Source organism: Solanum lycopersicum, chromosome 6, assembly GCF_036512215.1.
Source record: "Solanum lycopersicum chromosome 6, SLM_r2.1".
Taxonomy (NCBI): Eukaryota; Viridiplantae; Streptophyta; class Magnoliopsida; order Solanales; family Solanaceae; genus Solanum; species Solanum lycopersicum.
In genome coordinates, this window is record NC_090805.1 from 52140132 (window position 1) to 52163413 (window position 23282).

Here is a 23282-nt window from a genome sequence, read left to right on the forward strand (position 1 = left end):
TAAAATTTTCAACCCCTATCAATTGATCTGGGGGTCGAAATCTTCCATCAGTTGGATTTCCATCCATTTCGACACAACTTGCTAATCAATTATGACGATCAGCAACAAAGAACACGAACGATCCTTGAAAATTTTTTAGAGAGAGAAAATTTTTTAGAGAGAAAATTTTTAGAGAGAGAAAAAATCTGAAAAATAAAAAGGCGATAGGGTTTAGGGTTTAGGGTTTAGGGTTTGGGTTTAGGGTTTAGGGTTTTTTTTTTGTTTTTTTTGGGAACGACCCTTGAGGTGGGTCAGGGGCTTAGAATCACCCCCAGGCCTTAACATTTATAGAAATAAAATTTACAAGAAGGGGGACATTCACCTTACCTTCTATAATTTGGTAGGTATGTAATTGACTTATCTACTAAGATAGTCAATTCAACCTATTACAATAAGATGCACATCTATAGAAATTAATACCTAGAGAGGACTCCTCTCTTAATATAATTTCAAGAAAGCATAAATTAGGGAGACTCTCCCTTTACATGAATAATGAAATTGTAAATCTATTCTACTAACTACAAAAGTTAATGAATAAATTTAATGTCATTTGCAATGCTAGATAATCATCAAAGAGAACAATATCTAAGGAGGCTGTTTTATTCTCTTGAGCTTCCTTCTTCTAAAGTTTTGTACTCCCATTTTCTCCAATAAGTAGCTTCCTCTAATTGGTTCTTTAAGTTGTCTTGTTGTATAAAATTTTTGTAGAATTTCCAGATTGTGACTCCATTTTGATAATAAATCAGCTGTACAGTTTGCCTCTCTATATATGTGATGGCATTGAAACTGGTCCATTTTCCTAATTATTTGATGAATTTGTTGAATTAGTTCTTCATATCTCCAAGGTATATTAATGTTGCTATTGATCCAATTGCACAACAGCTTTGAATCAACTTCCAACTCAATCTTCTTGTAACCATGTTGCTCACACCAATCCAGCCCATGTAATGCAGCTTTGATTTCTGCAAAATTATTAGTTCCAAATCCAAAAGGTAAAGAAAATGCATATATTATTTTACCTTGATTGTCCCTTAGAATTCCACCTCCTCCAATCTTACCTGAGTTTTGTAAAGCACTCCCATCTGTATTGAGTTTATATTTGCCTAAGTCTGGTTTATTCCACTTAACTATGAGAATCTTGTAATGTTGTTTACATTGTTCCACTATATTAATAAGATTGTTCCAACTAGTTTGCCATGGTATACTGGGGAACACAATTGTGATCACCTGCATAATGTTCTTAAAAATGCCATATTGTACTCTGTATATACTGGAATTCTTCAAACCATACTTGACAGCACACCTATTTTTCCAAAGATTCCAACAAATAAAATTAGGTAAAATATGTATAAGTAACTTGTGTACCTCATTTGTATATTGTTGATTCCTCCACTGCAATAGTAGATCTCTCAGAGTTGTATTAATAGGCAATACTCCAACTGCTGATGAATAAATCTTCCAAATATATTTGGCAAAGTTGCCATTAATCAAAATATGATTAATGTCATCTTTGCCTTTATTGTAACAACAATAACAATCAGATAGATTCTTACCAATTCTCTGCAGATTTTCATTAGTAGGCAATTTTCCTCTTAAAGCTCTCCAAATAAAAAAAGATACTTTAAAAGGAATTTGTTTATGCCATATAATATTATTAATAGGGTCTTTATTTCTTTTCTTTCTAATGCTATCCCATGCAGAACTAATAGTAAATTGTCCAGATTCTGTAGGAGTCCATATAGAAGTGTCTATATTGCCAGCTTGGTAGTTAATTTTGGTTTGCAGAATATAAGGAACTAACTGAGGTGGTACATGCTGTCTAAGAAGCCTCTCATTCCAGTTACCATTTATAAGAAAATCAGCTACAACACTGTTATTCAGGCTAGATACATGATCACATTGCATAGCTAAAGGTTTATCCAACCAACAATCCCACCAAAAACTACAAGTACCAGATTGAATATGCCATTTTATAAGAGATTCCACTTTTTGCCTATTTCTAGTAAGATATCTCCATACAATAGAATCTCCAGTATTGTATTTTTTTGCCACTGGATTGGCTCTTTGATTATACTTGGCTTTCAAGAATTTGCTCCATAAAGAATTGTTGGTCCTAAAGGCCCACCACTGCTTATATTGAAAGGCAGTACACATATCTTCTATCAGCCTCACTCCAATGCCTCCCTCATTAGTTGGAAAAGCCATATTATTCCAAGATGACCAATGGTACTTCTTACCATCCTTCTCTATACCCCAAAAGAAATCAGCAATCACTTTTTTTATACTGTTTAAAATAGTCTTTGGAGGAGAGATTGCACTAAGAGTATGGATAGGCATAGATTGTAAGACATGTTTAACAAGAGTAACCTTTCCCCCAAAGTTTAAAATCTTTAAATGCCAGCCAGCAATTTTTTTGATCACTTTCTCTACAATCTCAGAATAGTAGATGATTCTTTGCCCTCCAACATATAAAGGACATCCCAAATAATTGATAGGACTGTTTTTTCTACTAAAACCAGTAATTCTAGAAATTTCCTCAATAATATCATGACTAGTATTAGAGGTTACCATAAAGAAGCTTTTATCTTTATTCACTTTTTGATCAGAAACTTCCTCATATTGATCAATAGTCTTCATAATAAGATTAAGAGAATTGTTATCAGTAGAAGAAAAAATAATGATATCATCTGCAAAACTAAGATGATTAATTTTAGGACCATTGCTTTCCATATGGAACCCTTTATACAACTGATTTTGATAAAGAAGGCTAAGCTGTCTAGAAAAGACTTCAGCACCTAAAACAAAAAGTGCTGGAGACAAGGGATCACCTTGTTTAAGACCTCTCTTTGAATGAAAAAATCCATGTCTCTTCCCATTTATAACAATAGAATACCAATTATTACTCATAATCCTCCAAATTCTATCAATAAAGATTTCACTGAAACCCATTCTCCTTAACACAATACAAGTATAGGTCCAGGAAACTCTATCATAAGCTTTGACCATACCTAGTTTAATAACTACATTACTGCCATCTCTTGGTTTTTTAATACCATGAATAATTTCATGAGCCAATAAAATGTTTTCAGAGATACTCCTCCCTTTGACAAAACCTGATTGATTTTCTGAAACTACACAAGGTAAAATAGATGCTAATCTAGTACTCATGATCTTAGAAATGATTTTATTAGAAAAGTTACTAAGGCTGATGGGTCTGAACTCCTTTAATTTACAGGGGTGTTCAACTTTAGGGAGTAAGATGAGGCAGGCATGAGTCATGTATTTAGGCATACTATTACCAATATAAAAGTAGTTAACAGCAGCCAATAAATCCTTCTTGATAATATCAAAACATGTTTGGTAGAATTTTCCTCCAAAACCATCCGGACCAGGTGCTGAGTTAGGATTCATACTCATAATGATCCTTCTCAATTCATCTTCATCAGGTAATCTATCTAAATCATCATTTTGTGCTTGAGTGACCATCTTATTGATACAATGGAGATTCTCTTCCTTAATTTTCTCAGCCTTACCAGTAAAGTTCTGTTCATAATAATCACAAGCTAGTTTGGCAATCTTGTCTTCCCCTTGGATCCAATTTCCATTATCATCCATCAGCTTATGAATAGCTATTCTATTCCTTTTACCTCTAATCAAAGCATGAAAATACTTGGTATTTGCATCACCCTCTTTTAACCAATGTAAATGAGTTTTTTGCTGCAGAATATTATGTTCAACCTTCAAGTACTTAATATATTTAGCATTGACAACATTCAATTTCTCAATATTTGCAGGACTATTATTGAGGAACATATCATTTTCAGCCTGTTTCACCAGCTCCTCATAATGTTTTACTCTTTCAAAAACATCACCATATTCCTGTTTTGACCACCCTCTCAAAGTCTTAGTTAACCTCCTCAACTTTGTATGTAATATCCACATAGGGTTACCAGTAACTTCTCTCTTCCAACAATTTTCCACTGTTGCTAAAAAATTATCATTCTCAGTCCAACAATTCAGAAATTTAAAATATTTAATAATATTGGATTGTATATCACCTATTTCCAGCAATAAAGGGCTATGATCAGATCCAACAGATGGTAGATGAGTAATACTGGAGTGAGGCATTGTTTCAACCCATTTGTCATTAGTCATACCTCTATCCAGTCTTTTCCATATTCTTGCACCATCCCTCCTATGATTACACCAAGTGAAATTTTGTCCATGATATCCCATATCCACTAAACCACAAGCCTCAATGATAGTAATAAATTCCAGACTCTTATTGATATTATAGTCCCTACCACCCAGTTTCTCACTAATAGAAGTTATTACATTGAAATCACCTAATACACACCAAGGATTCATAGTCTCAGACCTTTGTAACATCACATCCCAAAAAGGCTTCCTCAAATGTTCCTTACATTTGGCATATACATAAGTCATAATGAATTTCTCTCTATGATTTACAGGACTAACCTCACAAGCACCTGCTGTTGATCACTTTCCAAAATATCACAAGTAATTTCATTAGACCAAAAAATCCAAATCTTATTATTAATATTATTATAACTATGATCCATGAGTAAAGGCATTCTGTAAGACTCTATATTATCATGATTGGAGAAAGGTTCTAAAAGAGCCATCATAGACAGATTATGGAGTTTCTTAAGATTGATCAATCTCTCAAGAACACCATAAGTGTTAATGCTCCTAACATTCCAACATAAGAATTTAATCATTAATTACCTCTACTCCTAGCTCTAGTATTAGGCTTACTAGTACTAGTAAGCTTATTTTGTTTTACAATCTTTCTTCCTCTAGGTGATAAGCCCTGTTTGCCAGTAACTTCTCTAATCTCATCAATATTAGAAGACTGTAGCAAAGGTTCCTTTTGAAATTGGTCAGAGGTGTTAATTTCCTCTCCTGGTTCCATACCCTCCCCTAAAGAGTGAGTATCCACATCATCCTCATCTTCAGAGTCAGGTTCTCTATACTCATCAAAGTTAACATCTCTTTGATGGTCAATATGGGATATACCAGTGATAGATTGATTTTTGTTGTTAGTTTTAGCATTAATCTGTTGAAGCATATTGAAAATACTTTTATCAGGAGGTTCTTTCTCAACATTACTACAGGTCCCTTCTTCAAATACTTTATCTTTCCCTTTATCATATCTAACCTGCTGAGCTCTAATATCCTCCTGACCTCTTCCATCCTCACCTCCAACAGCTACACCAACAGTATCAATATAAAGGGTTGCAGGGGTGGAGAGCATTGAGTCAATACCTGATTTATTGAGAGTAGCAAATTGTTGATCAGCCTGTATAGTCCTGTTTTCATGAATTTCCATCATTTGTTGTTTGTTTCTTTTTTATTTAGGCTCATATCTCCCATCATCATGTCTTGGAGTAGGATCATGTATTTTCTCAATTGGTTGTTCCAATCCAGCTCCAGCTTCAGTAGATTCCTGCACTTCTAGATCAATGTAAGTATTTTTGGTAGGGATAGAAATTATACCTGTTTGAGATTGTTGTGGATGAACCATTGTCCTATCAGTATTGAATCTAACATGTTGATTGCTATTTTTTCTCCTTTGGGTTTGCCAGTACTCTTGTATCCTTTGTTGAGAGTTGTCCATATTTTGCTGTTTTTGCTGATCATATTCTACCTCATTTCTACCAGTATCAATATTAGGAGTTTGCACATCAGTAGTAGTCTTTTGGTTATCTTTCCTTGTCCTGTTTTTTTCCAGTTCTTTCTTATTTTTATTTTCCTCATCTCTTCTTTTCACTATACAATCTTCCTCTTTATGACCTTGATGCTTGTAGTAAAAACAATAATCAGGGATATTGTCATATTCAATCTTTTGCCACCTTCCATCTGTGATGTCTTCCCCTATATACCCCATCCAAATATGAGAGGGTCTATTTTTAGTTAAATCCACTTGAACTTTCACTCTAGCTTGGCTGCCCCTTGTCTTATTAATAGAAGCTGAATCCAGGTAAAGAACTCTCCCAATAGGTAACAACAAACTAGTTATGAATTCCTTGTTGTAACAGTGCCATGGTAATTCTGGTAATGAAATCCAAATTGGGACTAATGGTGTTTCTTCTTCTGGCTTAAAAGAAGGTGTCCAGGCTTGTATTCTCATGATTTGACCAGCAATATTCATTCTTTGTTTAGTCCAAACCATATTATAGTCCAACTCATTATCAAGATCAATATAAACATGTCTTGAGTTAAAATGAGCAATTTTCACTCCACCAGAAAGTTGTGTTTGTAGAATAAAATTTTTCCTAATTAAATCCACCCTAGGCATAGTATAATTGAATTTACCAATCAATGTAAACTTGCAGGTTTCAGCTAAGTCTTTCACTACTTCATCTTTGACATATAAAACAGCAGGTAACCCTTGTTTAGTAGTGATCTCAGGCTCACTTAATTTGACACTGACCCCCTTCTTAGATTGATTATATCTCAACCTATCTGCATAGGTTTGAATGACTGTATAAGGAGCAGGTTCTGATATTTGATCTTTCTTAGAAGAGTTGTTAGTATTGCCTATAGGATGATCATTTTTCTCAGACTCATTTCGATGAACAATACGATCAAAATTACTCGTAATCTTTGGGAAATTAGCCTGGTATCTACTAGTATCTCTATCAGTTTGTCTACCAATTCTAACAATTTCCTCAATCATTCTACCAGTTTCTTGACCATGACTAACATAAGTATTAGTAGTGATCATAGGATTACCTTGAATATTTTGAAATTCAGAAGAACTCCCTACATTTGGTCTATTCTGAGTAGAATGAACTGGTGCAGCTCTCGAAACAGGGGTTTTGGTAGTGGGATTTGTAATTTGTTGGATTTGTTGATTTGATTCAAAAACCTTGTTCGAATTATCAGATCCTTGTTGGGAATTCTTGGATTGATTATCTGTTTGATGAATCACTCGATTTCCAGATGTTTGAATATTCCTGTGCGATTCTACCATAGAAACATCTTGTCGTGATTCTACCATAGCAACTTCTTGTCGCGAATCAAGATTTCGATCTTCCCTTAACTCCAAATTTTGTTGATTTTCCATATCAAGACCTTGAGATAATTCCCTAGTAATTGATTGTTGTCTATAACGATCTAATCAAGTAGTATTCAAAGTCGCTCTCGCCGCCTCCATCGCATGCGATTTTGCGATTTCCATCGCATGCGATTTCGCTTCCAAAACCTGGACATCAAAACTTCCCATATCTTTTGGATTGTACCCAGTTGCAAGATAGTGACGCGATGCATCGATTTCAGCCTCTATAGTCGCAACGTTCACCGCTTCTTCCATCCGTTGCAAAGAGGAAGACGACGCTTCATGCGCCACCGCTTGAATCGATAATTGAACTGTAGGATTCCCACCACCTATAGATGGATCGGGAGGCCTAAAACGTTCATCCGCTGGATTCCCAGCCATGACAAAACACAAATTTCCACCACGATTAGTTAATTTGCTAAACGTAAGATGAACACCTTGAAAGAATTCTAGAAAGAGAAAATTTTTAGAGAGAGAAAATTCCGTAAAATGAAAAAGCGATGGGGTTTAGGGTTTAGGGTTTAGGGTTTTTTTTTATGCAATCGACCCTTGGAGTGGGTCAGGGGCTTAGCATCACCCCCAGGCCTTACCATTTATTTAGAAAAATATACAAGAAGAAGGGGGGCATTGTACCTTACCTTCTACTACTTTGGTAGAATGTAATTGACTTATCTACTAAGATAGTGAATTCATCCTTATACAAAATGATGCACTTCTATAGAGATACCTAGCGAAAGCATAAACTAGGGAGACTCTCCCTTTACATGGATAATAGAGAGTAAATCTATTCTACTAACTAAAAATAGTTAATGAATACATTTAATGTCATTTGTAATATACTACATTTAGTAACTTGTAATATATCTAAGGTGGATGTTTTATTCTCTTTAGCTTCCTTCTTCTAAAATTTTGTGTGCCCATCTTCTCCAATAGATAGCTTCCTTTAATTGCTCCCTCAAGTTGTCTTGTTGTGTAAATGTGTTGAACTAATTCCAGGCTGTGGCTACATTTGGATAACAAGTCTGCAGTGCTGTTTGCTTCCCTGTAAATGTGATGACATTGAAAATATTCCATTTTCCTAATTATTTGCTGGATTTGTTGGACAAGATCTTCATATCTCCATGGGATTTGTATTGTGTTTTTGATCCAATTGCATAGTAGTTCTGAATCAACTTCTAATTCCACTCTTTTGTATCCATGTTGTTCACACCACTCCAGCCCATATAGAGCAGCTTTTATCTCTGCAATGTTGTTAGTTCCAAAACCAAAAGGTATAGAAAAAGCATAAACTATTTTACCTTGATGATCCCTTAAAATACCTCCACCTCCAATCTTGTTTGAGTTCTGTAAAGCACTCCCATCTGTATTAAGTTTGTAATTGCCTAAATTTGGCTTATTCCACCTCACCAGCACTATGTTATATTGCTGTTTGCAATGCTCGACTATGTTAATTAACTTGCTCCAACTAGACTGCCATGGTATACTTGGAAACACCAATTTGATAGCCTGCATTACATCCTTAAATATGCCATGTTGTACTCTATATATGTTAGAGCTCTTCTTTCCATACTTGACAGCACACCTGTTCTTCCACAAATGCCAACAAATTAGATTAGGTAAAATTTGAACAATTAATTTATGTACCTCATTGTTAGATTGCTGATCCTTCCATTGCAATAGTTGTGCTCTAAGTGTAGTATTGACTGTCCTTACTCCAAGTGTTGCAGCATGTGTTTTCCATATATGTTTAGCAAAGTTGCCATTAATCAAATTGTGATTAATGTCATCCTTGCCTCTAATATAGCAACAATAACACTCAGATATAGGTTTGCCAATTTTCTGCAAAAGTTCATTAGTAGGCAATTTACCTTTTAAAGCTCTCCAAATAAAGAAGGCTATTTTAAAAGGTAATTGTTTATGCCAAATAATAGTATTAATAATGTCAATATTTCTTTTCTTTCTAATACACTCCCATGCAGTAGCTATAGTAAATTTGCCATTTTCAGCAGGGGTCCATATTGCAGTGTCATCTTTTCCAGTAGTATAATTGAATTTTGTCTGCAAAATCTTAGGTATTAGCAAAGGTGTCACTTGTTGTCTAATAAGTATTTCATTCCACTTGCCATCCTTTATGAAATCAGCAACCAAACTATTATTTAAACTAGATATTTGACCACTTTGACTGGCAATAGTTTCACTATCCAACCAATTATCCCACCAAAAACTACTAGTACCAGAATGTAATTGCCATTTAATAAGAGATTCCACCTTAATCCTGTTTCTAGTTAAGTATCTCCAAACCAAGGAATCTCCAGAATCATACTTTTTAGCCACAGGGTTGGCTCTTTGACAGTATTTAGCTTTTAGAAACTGACTCCATAAGGATTTTTTAGTTCTAAACTCCCACCATTGCTTATATTGAAAAGCTGTACAAACATCTTCTAGTAATCTCACTCCAATACCCCCTTCTTTTGTTGGATATGCCATGTTTTCCCATGAAGACCAGTGATATTTTTTTCCATCTCTATCACTTCCCCAAAAGAAATCAGCAATGAGCTTTTGAATACAATGTAAGGTAGTTTTTGGAGGTGAAATAGCAGCAAGTGTATGTATTGGTATAGATTGCAAAACATGTTTTACCAAAGTAGTTTTACCTCCAAAATTTAAAATTTTTAAATGCCAACCAGCAATTCTTTTAATAACCTTTTCAACCAGCTCAGAGTAATAGATAATCCTTTGCCCTCCAATATATAATGGACACCCAAGATAATTGATAGGGCTGTTCTTCCTATTAAAACCTGTAGCTATCCTAATCTCTTCTATAATGTCATGACTAGTGTTAGAAGATACCATAAAGAAACTTTTTTCTTTATTCACCTTCTGATCAGAAACTTCTTCATATGCCTCAATAGTTTTCATAATAAGATGAAGGGAATTACTATCAGTAGAAGCAAATATAATTATATCATCAGCAAAACTAAGATGATTAATTTTTGGACCATTTCTTTCCATCTGAAACCCTTTATATTGATAGTTTTGATAGAGAAGATTAAGATGTTTTGACAGTACTTCAGCCCCCAGAATAAATAATGCTGGAGATAGAGGATCACCCTGTTTAAGACCTCTCTTGGAATGAAAAAAACCATGCCTCTTTCCATTTATTACAATAGAATACCAATTATTACTCATAATCCTCCAAACTCTATCAATAAACACTTCACTAAACCCCATTTTCCTTAAAACCAAACAAGTGTAAGTCCAAGATACCCTATCATAAGCTTTAACCATGTCTAATTTAATTACCACATTACTGCCTTCTTTTGGTTTTTTAATACCATGGATAATTTCCTGAGCTAATAAAATATTCTCAGCTATACTCCTCCCTTTAACAAAACCTGATTGATTTTCAGAAATAACACCAGGTAATATGGAAGCCAGTCTAGTACTAAGGATTTTGGATATGATCTTATTAACAAAATTACTAAGGCTAATAGGTCTGAAATCCTTAAGTCTGCTAGGATGATCAATTTTGGGAGTAAAATTAGACAAGCATGTGTCATATATCTAGGCATACCATTACCAATATAGAAATGATTAACAGCATCCAAGAGATCTTTTTTGATAATATCAAAACATACTTGATAAAAGTTTCCTCCAAAACCATCAGGACCAGGTGCTGAATGAGGATTCATACTCATAATAATCCTTCTCAATTCATCCATATCAGGTAGTCTATCTAAACTATCATTTTGTTCCTGAGTAATCATAGGATTAATACACTGCAGTATATCTTCCTTAATTTTCTCATTCTTTCCAGTGAAAATCTCTAGTTTAGGGTTTAGGGTTTAGGGTTTAGGGTTTTTTTTTAGGGTTTAGGTTTTTTTTTATTAAATTGACCCTTGTAGTGGGTCAGGGGCTTAGCAACACCCCCAGGCCTTAACATATATCAAAAACAAAGTATTACAAGAAGGGGGGCATTTACCTTACCTTCTACTATTTGGTAGGAATGTAATTGACTCATCTACTAAGATAGTCAATTCATCCTTATACAATAAGATGCAAAATTAGAAAAAGAAAACTAGAGAGGACTCCTCTCTTAATACATTTTCTAAAAGCATAAATAAGGGAGACTCTCCCCTTACATGGATAATGAAAATAGTAAACCTATTCTATCAACTATTCTATTATAAAACAGTCAATGGATAAGTTTAATGACATTTGTATTCCTATAAAATTGTAATAAGAAAATTTTTAAGGAGGATGTTTTATTCTCTTGAGTTTCCTTCTTCTATAGTTTTGGATACCCATCTTCTCCAATATATAGCTTCCACGAATTGCTCCCTTGAGTTGTCTTGTGGCATAAAAATGTTGAAGAGTTTCCAGATTGTGGCTCCACTTTGACAGCATGTCTGCAGTACCATTGGCTTCTCGATATACATGCCTGCACTCAAAGTGATCCAATTTTCTACCTATGTCTTGAATTTGTTGTATTGTGTGTTGATATCTCCATGGACTTGATATTGTATTGCTTATCCATTTACACAGAATTTCAGAATCTACCTCTAATATAATGTTTCTATAACCATGTTGTTCACACCAATGCAATCCATATCTTGCAGCCTCAATCTCTGCAATGTTATTAGTGCCTAATCCAAATGGTATTGAAAAAGCATAATGTAAATTACCTTTGTGATCCCTTAATATGCCTCCTCCTCCAATCTTTCCAGAATTTGGGAGTGCACTTCCATCAGTATTAAGTTTGTAGATACCTTCTTGTGGTTTGTTCCAGCTAACCATTATCACACTTAGTTGTTGTTGGCATTGTTCAACAAATTTGATTAAACTGTACCAGCTATGTTGCCATGGAATATTTGGATGAGATACTTGAATGGTCTGCATAACATCTTTAAAGATGCCATATTGAACTCTATGGATACTTGATTTCTTATCACCATATTTCACAGCACACCTATTTTTCCACAAATGCCAACAAATAATATTAGGTAAAACAGAAGTAACTAATTTATATACCTGATTTAGAGAGGGTAGATTCTTCCAATATAATAACAAGCTTTTCAAATCATTAGTTGTTTGTATTGCTCCAATTGTATCAGTATAGTATTTCCATATATATTTAGCAAAGTTGCCAGTGATCAATATATGTTGAATAACATCAGTGCCCTTTTTATAACAGCAATAACACTCTACAGCAACTTTCCCAAACTTTTGTATTGTTTCATTTGTTGGAAGTTTACCTCTCAAGGCTCTCCAAATAAAGAAGGCTATTTTGAAAGGTATTTGTTTATGCCACACACTGTTATTAATTATATCTTTAGGCTTCTTCTTTCTAATGATCTCCCAAGCTGAAGCAATAGTGAATTGGCCATTATCTGTAGGAGTCCAAATAGCCTGATCATCTATGTCTATTTTATACTTGAAATGAGTTTGCATTACCTGAGGTACCAATACTGGTGGAACATGTTGCCTAATTTGCCTTTCATTCCACATACCATTAATAAGAAAATCAGCAACAGTTTTGTTATTAAGGCTGGAAACATTAATACAAAGATTAGCTAGGCTATCATTTCCTAACCAATTATCCCACCAAAAGCTACAAGAACCAGACTTAATATTCCATCTAATATAAGATTCCACAGCCTGTCTATTTCTAGTGAAATATCTCCAAACCAAAGAGTCTCCAGTATCATACTTTTTAGACACAGGATTGGCTCTTTTGCAGTATTTAGCTTTAAGGAATTTGCTCCATAAGGAATTTTTAGTCCTAAACTCCCACCAATGTTTATATTGGAAAGCTGTGCATATATCATTAAGACTTCTTACACCAATACCACCTTCACTAGTTGGATAAGCTAGAGTTTCCCAAGATGCCCAATGATATTTTTTGCCATCTTTATCAATACCCCAAAAGAAATCAGCAATCACTTTATGAATGTGTTTGAGAATAGTTTTAGGAGGAGATACAGCAGCTAATATATATATTGGAATAGACTGCAATACATGTTTCACTAAAATAACTTTGCCTCCAAAATTTAAGATTTTAGTTTGCCATCCAGCTATTTTCTTTATAATCTTTTCCACAATATTAGAGAAATAGATAATCTTTTGACACCCAATGTATAAAGGACAACCAAGATAAGTAATAGGGCTGTGCTGTATACAAAAACCAGTTTCATTTTTTATATTATCAATAATATCCTGATTAGTTTTATCAGTAACCATAAAGAAACTCTTATCTTTATTTACCCTTTGATTAGAAGTCAATTCATATTTCCTAATAGTATTCATTATAATCTGTAAAGAAAGTCTATCAGTAGATGTAAAAATGATAATATCATCAGCAAAAGACAGATGATTAATCTGAGGCCCTTTGCTATCCATCTGGAAACCAATATAATCAGGATTATTATAAAGAGAATTAAGTTGTCTAGAAAAAACCTCAGCACCTAAGATAAATAGTGCTGGGGATAAAGGGTCACCTTGCTTTAAACCTCTAGTAGAATGAAAGAATCCATGTCTTTTACCATTAATCACCACTGAATACCAATTGTTGCTCATAATTCTCCAGATTCTGTCAATAAACACTTCTCCAAAACCCATTTTTCTTAGCACTAAACAGGTATAAGTCCAAGATACCCTGTCATAAGCTTTGATCATATCAAGCTTAATAACCACATTCTTTCCTTCCTTAGGTAGCTTTATACCATGAATAACTTCCTGAGCTAGCATAATATTTTCAGAAATACTTCTTCCCTTCACAAATCCTGACTGATTTTCTGAAACTAGGAAGGGTAATATAGGAGCCAATCTAGTACTAATAATCTTAGAAATAATCTTATTAGTAAAATTACTAAGACTAATAGGCCTAAAGTCTTTAAGTTTGGAAGGGTGATCAATTTTAGGTAGAAGGATTAGGCATGAGTGAGTCATATACTTAGGCATTTCATAACCATTAAAGAAGGCTTGCACTGCAGCTAGAAGGTCATCTTTAATTATATCAAAACAACATTGGTAAAATTTTCCACCAATGCCATCAGGTCCAGGTGCAGAATGAGGATTCATATTCATCACCACCTTCCTCAATTCTTCCTCATTAGGTATTCTCTCCAAATCAAAATTCTGTTCTTTGGTAACCAACCTAGGAATACAATGAAGATGCTCCTCATTAATTTTATCAGCACTTCCATTGAAAATATTTTTATAATAATCACAGGTTTCTCTAGCTATATGATCCTCTCCTTGGATCCATCCACCCTTCTCATCCATAATTTTGTGAATAAACATTCTCTTCCTTTTACCTCTAATAACAGCATGGAAGTATTTAGAATTAGCATCACCTTCTTTTAACCAGTGTAACTGAGTTTTTTGTTGAAGAATGGCATGTTCCAATTTCAAATATTTAATATACTGAGCATTAATAGCATACAACTTCTCTCTATTTTCCTGACTATTGTTCATGATATAGTTATCTTCAGCCTCTTTAACCCCTTTTTCATATTGTTTTACCTTTTCAAAAATATCTCCATATTCCTTTTTTGACCATTCTCTCAAAGTGTTAGTTAATCTTTTCATCTTTGTATGTAAAATCCACATAGGGTTACCAACATCAGTCTTTTTCCAACACCTTTCAACAGTATGTAAAAAAGTGTCATTCTCAGTCCAACAATTGAGAAACTTAAAGTATTTAATCACAGTCTCTTTGGTCTCAATTACTTCCATCAATAAGGGGCAATGATCAGATCCCACAGAAGGCAAATGAGTAATGTTGGTAGAGGGCATTTTATCAAGCCAGTTATCATTAACCAGGCCTCTATCTAACCTCTTCCAAATCCTAGAACCATCTTTTCTATGATTACACCATGTGTATGGCTGACCACTATATCCCATATCTAACAGACCACAAGAAGCAATAACATCAATAAATTCCAGGCTTTTATTAATATTGTACTCTCTACCTCCCAGTTTTTCCTGAGTTGAAGAAATAACATTAAAATCTCCTAAAATACACCAAGGATACACTGTTGTAGACCATCTTAGCATACTATCCCAAAGAGGCTTCCTCAAAGAATCTTTACATTTTGCATAAACATAAGTCATAAGAAATTTTTCACTATAACCCTCATAACTAATTTCACAAGTAACCTGTTGTTGATCACTCTCTAAAATGTTACAAGTTACCTCAGTAGACCAGAATATCCAAATTTTGTTGTTAGGATTACAGTACCCCTTATTCATTAAAAGCTGTAATCTATAAAATTCCAGTTGAGATTGATTAGTAAAAGGCTCTAAAATTGCAATCATAGCAAGATTATGAATTCTTCTGAGATTAATAAGTCTTTCCAGAGCACCAAATGTATTAATGCTCCTAGCATTCCAACAGATCACCTTAATCATCAAAAACCTCTACTTCTAGCTCTAGTATTAGGTTTACTAATGCTAGCATTTTTTGTTTTGTTTTAATAATTTTCTACCTCTTGGAGAAAGACCCTGTTTACCAGTGACATCCCTAATCTCATCCATATTAGAGTTATCTAGCAAAGGGCCTTTTTGAATTTGATGACCAGTACTTATTTCTCCCCCAGGTTCAATGCCTTCCACTAAGGATTGAGTATCATCATACTCATCCTCTGAGTCAGGTTCCTTATATTCATCAAGGATCTCACCTTGAGGATTATTAGGATCATTGACAGGATTAGATATATTAGTAGTACCAGTCTTATTACTAATCTGTAAGGAATTATGAGGATTAGTTTTATCAGGGGGAATTTTATCTTGTATGGAATTCTGATCACTTAGTTTACCTTTGCCTTTATCTAACCTAGATAGATTAGATTTTAGTGTCTCCTGACCAATCCCATCCTCACCTCCATCAGCTACACCAACATTAACAACATCTATACTAGTAGAAACATTAAGGGGTGCAGGGGAAAGAGTTATAGAATCAATACCTGTTCTGGTGTTTTTCACTTGTTGATCACCAGTTTGTTTATTCTTTTGATTCTTTTGTTTATTGCCTTCAGTAATAGAAGTAGACTGATGTCTATTTTCTAGATCATTATGTGCCTCCATTTCTCTGTCTGCAGTATTAAATTCCTGTACCTCCAAATCAATATAAGTGTTTTTAGTAGGAAGAGGGACAATACATGTCTGAGTTTGTACCTGTTGAGTTACAACTCTATTGACATTGAATCTAACTTGCTGAGATTGATTCCTTCTCTTTTGTATCTGCCATTCCTCTTGTATTGGTTGTTGTTGATTGTCTTGAGTTTGATGGCTTTGTTGGATATGGTCCAGCTCCCTTATATCAGTTTCTACACCCTTATGACTCTGTAAATCTTCATGATTATGATAAACAGTGTCTTGCTTGTCTTTGTTTTTGTTTAAATCTTTTTTCTTTTTATTTTCAACATCCCTTTTTTTTATAATACAAACAGATTCATTGTGACCTTGATGCTTACAATAGAAACAGTAATAAGGGATATTGTCATACTCAATTTTTTGCCATCTTCCATCTGTAATGTCCTCACCAATGTACCCCATCCATATATGGGAGGGTCTGTCCCTAGTTAAGTCTACTTGAACCTTCACTCTAGCCTGGCTACCTCTTGTTTTGTTAATAGAAGCTGAGTCTAAATACAATACTCTACCAATTGGGGATAAAAGACTGGTAATAAACTCCTTGTTATAGCAGTGCCAAGGTAATTCAGGTAGGGATATCCAAATGGGGACTAAGGGAGTCTCTTCATCAGGCTTGAAACTTGGAGTCCAAGCCTGGATTCTCATTATTTGACCAGCAATAGTCATTCTCTGTTTTGTCCACACCATATTATAATCCAATTCATTATCCAAATCTATATAGACATGTCTAGAGTTAAAGTGAGCAATTTTAACCCCCCCAGATAGTTGAGTTTGAAGGATAAAATTCTTTCTAATAAGCTCTAATTTAGGCATTGTATAGATGAATTTTCCAATCAATGTAAACTTACAGGTTGAAGCCAATTCTTTAACAATTTCATCCTTAACATAAAGGACAGCTGGTAAACCTTGCTTGGTGGTAATCTCAGGCTCACTCAAAGTAATACTCACACCCTTTTTGGATTGATTGAATCGAAGTCTATCTGCATAGGTTTGAACTACAGTGTATGGGGCTGGCTCTTGAATTTGATCTTTCCTATTCAATTTATCAGCATTGTCTAGGGGAGGATCAGTCTTATCAATCTTATTTCGATTGTTAGGCCTATCAAAATTACTAGAAATCTTAGGAAACTCTGTTTGATAAACCTGAGTTCTAGCAGTATCAAAATTCCTTCTTCCATTATCTTGTACATTAATATCAAAATTTGGATTAGTATTAGGAAGATTACCTTGATTTTTCCTTTGTTGAATAGGAAATTCAGTTGAATTATCAGGTAGAGTATTGATTGCAACCCTCGAGCTTGGAGTTCTTGTAATGATATTCGAGGATTGATGCTGGTGTGTAGGAATTCCTTGTTCCTTGTTCAAATTAAGATTTCGATGTTGCGATTGTATAGATGAAGAATCAAGATGATGACCATCACGATTACCTTGTTTTTGCACATCGACCTTACCCTGTTCTTGAGTATTCATCTGCGATTTTCCCAAGTGACCTTCCTGTATCGATCTTACCAGATCTTCATTGTGCAACTCGATTCGATCCCTTGTAACATTCCCCCTTTGTTGAATAAGTGAATCGATAGTAGGCGAAACTTCCCCAGTATCTAATTCTTGAAAATTACTCGTTAATTGACCTTTAGGAGATTGCGATTGTGCCGCCTTTGGTGCCTGAGAATCGCTTCGATCCCCTCCCACTCGTACATCGATCCTTGATGTTCCTCCCATCATTTCACTCGTATTTCAATTTTTTGCAGTAGTGCGACGAAGTTCATCCATCTCCGCTTCAACTGTAGCCATTTGGATCGCTTCTTCTCGCAAATGTGAAGAAGTAGAAGACGATCCATCCGCCGCTTCATTGATTTGTGACTGCGCTTCCACCCCTATCAATGGATCCGGTGGACGGAATCGAGCATTTGGTGGATTACCAGTCATTCCAACAATGATTTGTTAATCAAAATCTCCGATTAACAGCGACGAATAACCAGATTCGTGAAAAATTTCTAGAGAGAGAAAAAACTTTTAGAGAGAGAAAATTTTTAGAGAGAGAAAAAATTTGAGAAATGGAAAAGCGATAGGGTTTTTTTTAAGCGATAGGGTTTAGGGTTTGGGGTTAGGGTTTGGGGTTTGGGGTTTGGGGTTTGGGGTTTGGGGTTGGGTTTAGGGTTTAGGGTTTGGGGTTTGGGGTTTGGGGTTTGGGGTTGGGGTTTGGGGTTGGGGTTGGGGTTTGGGGTTTGGGTTTGGGGTTTGGGTTTTTTTTTTTTAGTTGAATAACCCTTGGAGGGGTAGGGGCTGAGCAACACCCCCAGGCCTTATCATTAATACAAAAAAGCAAAATACACGGAGGGGGGCATAGACCTAACCTCCAATCCTAGGTGGTTTGGAATCAACTTTCCTAGTGAATGTTAACTCCTCCCCTTACATGGAAGGTGAAACCAAAATACTACGCACCTAAGGAGAGGACTCCTCTCGTTACAAAGTATCTAGGAAACATAAATTGGGGAGACTCTCCCTTGTACAAGAAAGTCTATATGCCTACCTATACCTATTCAAAGTAGCTATACTATTTGAGGATAGCTATGTTGAAAAGATAATTACATCAAGGTGGATCAAAGATCTTCCGAGTCTTCTTTCTTCTAAAACTTGGCATGTTTAGTAAGTCCATCCGATAGTATGCTTGAGCTGCTTTAGGTAGTTGAGTGCTGTTGACGTATATTTGAGGGCTTGAGGTGTAGTGGCTGTGTTTGGAGAGTGAATCTGCTACCCAGTTTGCTTCTCTGAGGGTATGCTGACATTTGAAGTTCTGTGTTTGCAAGATAAGGAATTGGATTTTTGCAATTTCGTTTGCAACATTCCAATGGTGGGCTGACTTTTTGTTTATCCAATGCACAACCAGTTGTGAATCCAGCTCCATTATTATATTCTTGAAGCCCAATTCTAGAGCCTTAACCAATCCAAATAGTGCAGCCTCAGTTTCAGCTTTGTTGTTGGAGCCTTCACCAAGAGATGTTGCAAATGCTAGTATCAGTTTTCCATCCTTGTCTCTGATTATACCCCCCGCTCTAATTTTTCCTGGGTTGGTGAGGGCGCTTCCATCCGTGTTTATCTTGATCCATTCTTCTGGAGGTCTGCTCCATGTTACCTTACATACTTTGATTTCATGTTTGCATCTTTCACTTGTAGTGATGAGAGCTGTCCAGTGAGCAGGCCAATTGATATGGGGGAAGGCATTCTTCATCATCTTGAAGTTGTCCTTGTAGATTGCGTATTTAACCCGGCTGATGTTGGTTGCTTTGCCTCCGTATTTGCTAGCACATCTATTCTTCCATAAATTCCAACAGATGAAGATTGGAGTGGCTTGTAACAGCAGCTGGTGGCCTTCATTTCGAGGGCTGGCTGTCCACCATTTTTCCAACCTTGCTTGCAGTGTTGTTTGGTCATGTTGCAGCCCTGCACTTGCTGCAAATGATTTCCATACTGTACCTGCAAACTTACCCGTACTGAAGATGTGATCAATGCTATCCATCCCTGCTCTATCAAAACAACAAAAACATGGTGATGGCTCAATGCCGAAGTTAGTTAATTTTTCATTAGTAGGGATTTTTCCTTTTAAAACTCTCCATAAGAGAAAAGATGATTTAAAAGGAATATAATTATGCCATAAAAGTGAAAAGAAACTGCTTCTACTCTTCTTGTTTCTGATAGCCTCCCAAGCTGACTTGCAAGTGAATTTGCCAAGATTGTGTAGCTTCCAAATAGGCTGGTCTGGTTTCTGTTGTTGTTGAGGGATTGCTGTGGCCAGTATTCTGTCCAGCTGACTTGCAGGGGCCTGTTCTTGTAATTTTCTCCAACTCCAAGCACCATTTTCCCAAAATTCTGAAACCTTGGTGTTGTTAAGTCTGAAGCTGCTGCTAGTGTACTGTGCTAATGGACCTGTGCCAAGCCAGTTGTCCCACCAAAATGAACAATTCCCTATGTGAAGTTGCCAATGAATGTGTTGTTCTACCTGCTGTCTAGTGGTTAACATGTGTTTCCAAGTTAAGGATTCTCCAGTATCCCATTTTTTGCTTACCGGATTGGATCTTTGACAGTATTTAGCTCTCAAGAAGTCCCCCCATAAGGTTTGTTTTGTTCTGAATGTCCACCATTGCTTGAATTGGAAGGATTTGCATACATCACTTAAGTTCCTCATCCCAATCCCCCCTTCTTCATAAGGATAACTTAGGTTCTTCCAAGAGGACCAATGGTATTTCTTGTTGTTGTGTTGCCAGCCCCAGAAAAAATCTGCAATCAGCCTCTGGATTTGCTTAATGATAGTCTTTGGAGGGGTTACAGCACTTAGAAGATGTATAGGTAGTGCTTGGAGGACATGTTTGGCAAGCACAGCCTTTCAACCATAACTCAGTTGTTTAGTTTGCCAACCAGTAATTCTGGAAATGACTTTGTTAATAAGATTCGAGAAGTACACATTTCTAGGTCTACCAACAAATAAAGGGCAGCCTAGATATGTGATAGGCCCTTGTTTCTGTTTAAAACCAGTCAACCTTTTTATTCTATCCCTAGTGCTATTGAAAGCACTAGGGTGTAGCATAAAAAGGCTTTTATCCTCATTGATAAGCTGTCCGGATGTTTCTTCATAAGCCTTTAGAGTACTCATGAGGAGTTTCAAAGTTTTACTCCTTCCAGAAGTAAAGAGAATAATGTCATCTGCAAAGCTTAAGTGGTTTACCTGAGGCCCTCTTTTTCCATGGGGTTTGGGGTTTGGGGTTTGGGGTTTGGGGTTTAGGGTTTGGGGTTTGGGGTTTGGGGTTTGGGGTTTGGGGTTTGGGGTTTGGGGTTTGGGGTTTGGGGTTTAGGGTTTGGGGTTTGGGGTTTGGGGTTTGGGGTTTGGGGTTTGGGGTTTAGGGTTTGGGGTTTGGGGTTTAGGGTTTAGGGGTTTAGGGTTTAGGGGTTTAGGGTTTGGGGTTTAGGGTTTAGGGTTTAGGGTTTAGGGTTTAGGGTTTAGGGTTAGGGGTTTAGGGTTTAGGGTTTAGGGTTTAGGGTTTAGGGTTTAGGATTTAGGGTTTAGGGTTTAGGGTTTAGGGTTTAGGGTTTAGGGTTTAGGGTTTAGGGTTTAGGGTTTAGGGTTTAGGGTTTGGGGTTTGGGGTTTGGGGTTTGGGGTTTGGGGTTTGGGGTTTAGGGTTTAGGGTTTAGGGTTTGGGGTTTAGGGTTTGGGGTTTGGGGTTTGGGGTTTAGGGTTTAGGGTTTAGGGTTTAGGGTTTAGGGTTTAGGGTTAAGGGTTTAGGGTTTAGGGTTTTTTAGCAGGGTTTAGGGTTTAGGGTTTAGGGTTTTTTTTTAGGGTTTAGGGTTTAGGGTTTAGGGTTTAGGGTTTAGGGTTTAGGGTTTAGGGTTTAGGGTTTAGGGTTTTTTTTTTAATTGGAACGACCCTTGGAGTGGGTCAGGGGCTTAGCAACACCCCCAGGCCTTAGCATTCATAAAAACCAATTTACATGAAGGGGGACATTAGGCCTTACCTTCCATCATTTGGTGGTTAGAATTGACTTATCAATAAGATTAATCAATTCAACCTTACAATAAGATGCAATCAACAAAATAAAATACCTAAAAGAGCACTCCTCTTTTTAATAAAATATTCTAAGAATGCATAAATGAGGGATACTATCCCTTTACAAGAATTTATAAACAAGGAAAACCTATCTATTACAAAAATAGGTTTAAGTGATATTGAAGCCACTGATTTATCATTCATATAATTCACTATGGAGGATGTTTGATTCTCTTTGTTTTCTTCCTTCTGAAATTTTGTATCCCCATTTTGTCTAATATGTAGCTTCCTCTGATCAATCCAGTTAATTGTTGAGTAGTGTAGAAGTGTTGAATTATGTCTAAATTGTGACTCCACTTTGCTAACAAGTCTGCAGTGCCATTAGCTTCTCTATATATGTGTTTGCATTGAAAATATACCAATTTTCTGCTTATTTGCTGAATTTGCTGGACAGTGTTTTGACATCTCCAAGGTATACTCATTGTGTTATTTATCCATTTGCATACCAATTCTGAGTCTACTTCCATCTCTATGCATTTGTAGCCATGTTATTCACACCAATCCAATCCATAGAGGGCTGATTTGATCTCTGCAGTATTGTTAGTACCTAAGCCTAAAGGTAATGAAAAAGCATATATTATTTTACCTTGGTGATCCCTTACTATACCTCCACCTCCAATCTTTCCTGAGTCTTGTATAGCACTGCCATCAGTATTTAGTTTGTATATGCCCTCCAATGGTTTATTCCAGCATACCATTGTAATTTGAAGTTGTTGTTGACACTGATCTACTATATTGATCAAGCTGTCCCAATTCTGTTTCCATGGTATGTTGGGATATACCATTTTTACTACCTGCATAATATCTTTAAAAATACCATATATAACTCTATGAACACTGGATTTCTTTCCTCCATATTTTACAGCACACCTGTTCTTCCATAAATTCCAACAAACAAAGTTAGGCAAAATATAATTAAGTAACTTATATACCTCATTTTGTCTAGGCTGATTTATCCAGCATAATAACAGACTTCTCAAGTCTGTTTGATTATATAATGCCCCAAGTTTAGCAGCATAATAATGCCAAATATATTTAGCAAAATGGCCAGTAATCAGTGTATGTTTAATATCATCATTGCCTTTCTTATGACAACAATAACATTCAACCTCATTTCTTCCTAACTTCTGCAGATTTTCATTAGTTGGTAATTTGTTCCTCAAGGCTCTCCAAATAAAAAAGGAAACTTTGAAAGGAATGTGTTTATGCCAAATAATAGTATTAATAGGATCCTTATCCCTCTTCTTTCTAATAACTTCCCATGCAGATGCAATAGTAAATTTACCATTATTTTCAGGTGTCCAAATAGCATTATCTGTATTTTCAGTATTATAATGAAAACTGGTTTGAAGAATATCAGGCACAAGTATAGGAGGAACATTTTGTCTAATAATGCTTTCATT

The 23282-nt window shown here is 35.7% G+C and overlaps 2 protein-coding genes across 2 annotated transcripts; both read right to left on the reverse strand.

Moving 5' to 3' along the window:
* Positions 1 to 624: 624 nt before the first annotated feature.
* LOC101258077 (uncharacterized) lies at positions 625 to 5392 on the reverse strand. The gene is made up of 2 exons (XM_004242476.1): positions 4789 to 5392; positions 625 to 4385 (listed from the first exon to the last, which is right to left on the reverse strand). Exons 1-2 carry the CDS (start codon positions 5390 to 5392, stop codon positions 625 to 627), a joined length of 4365 nt encoding a protein of 1454 aa, XP_004242524.1.
* A 5982-nt stretch (positions 5393 to 11374) lies between these two features.
* Positions 11375 to 18001, reverse strand: LOC138349421 (uncharacterized). Its single transcript, XM_069299764.1, has 2 exons — positions 15613 to 18001; positions 11375 to 15030 (listed from the first exon to the last, which is right to left on the reverse strand). The coding sequence occupies exons 1-2, from the start codon at positions 17999 to 18001 to the stop codon at positions 11375 to 11377; spliced, it is 6045 nt and encodes a 2014-aa protein (XP_069155865.1).
* Between the last annotated feature and the right edge of the window lie 5281 nt (positions 18002 to 23282).

What these genes read in the sequence shown, in the direction of transcription:
- LOC101258077 (XM_004242476.1), bottom strand. Translation starts at nt 5,392, where the DNA reads ATGGAAATTCATGAAAACAGGACTATACAGGCTGATCAACAATTTGCT. An exon ending in TACTAGAGCTAGGAGTAGAG is followed by an intron (nt 4,386 to 4,788) that starts GTAATTAATGAT and finishes GGTGTGTATTAG; the next exon opens with GTGATTTCAATGTAATAACT.
- LOC138349421 (XM_069299764.1), bottom strand. Translation starts at nt 18,001, where the DNA reads ATGGGAGGAACATCAAGGATCGATGTACGAGTGGGAGGGGATCGAAGC. An exon ending in ACAGGGTCTTTCTCCAAGAG is followed by an intron (nt 15,031 to 15,612) that starts GTAGAAAATTAT and finishes GTGGTCTGTTAG; the next exon opens with ATATGGGATATAGTGGTCAG.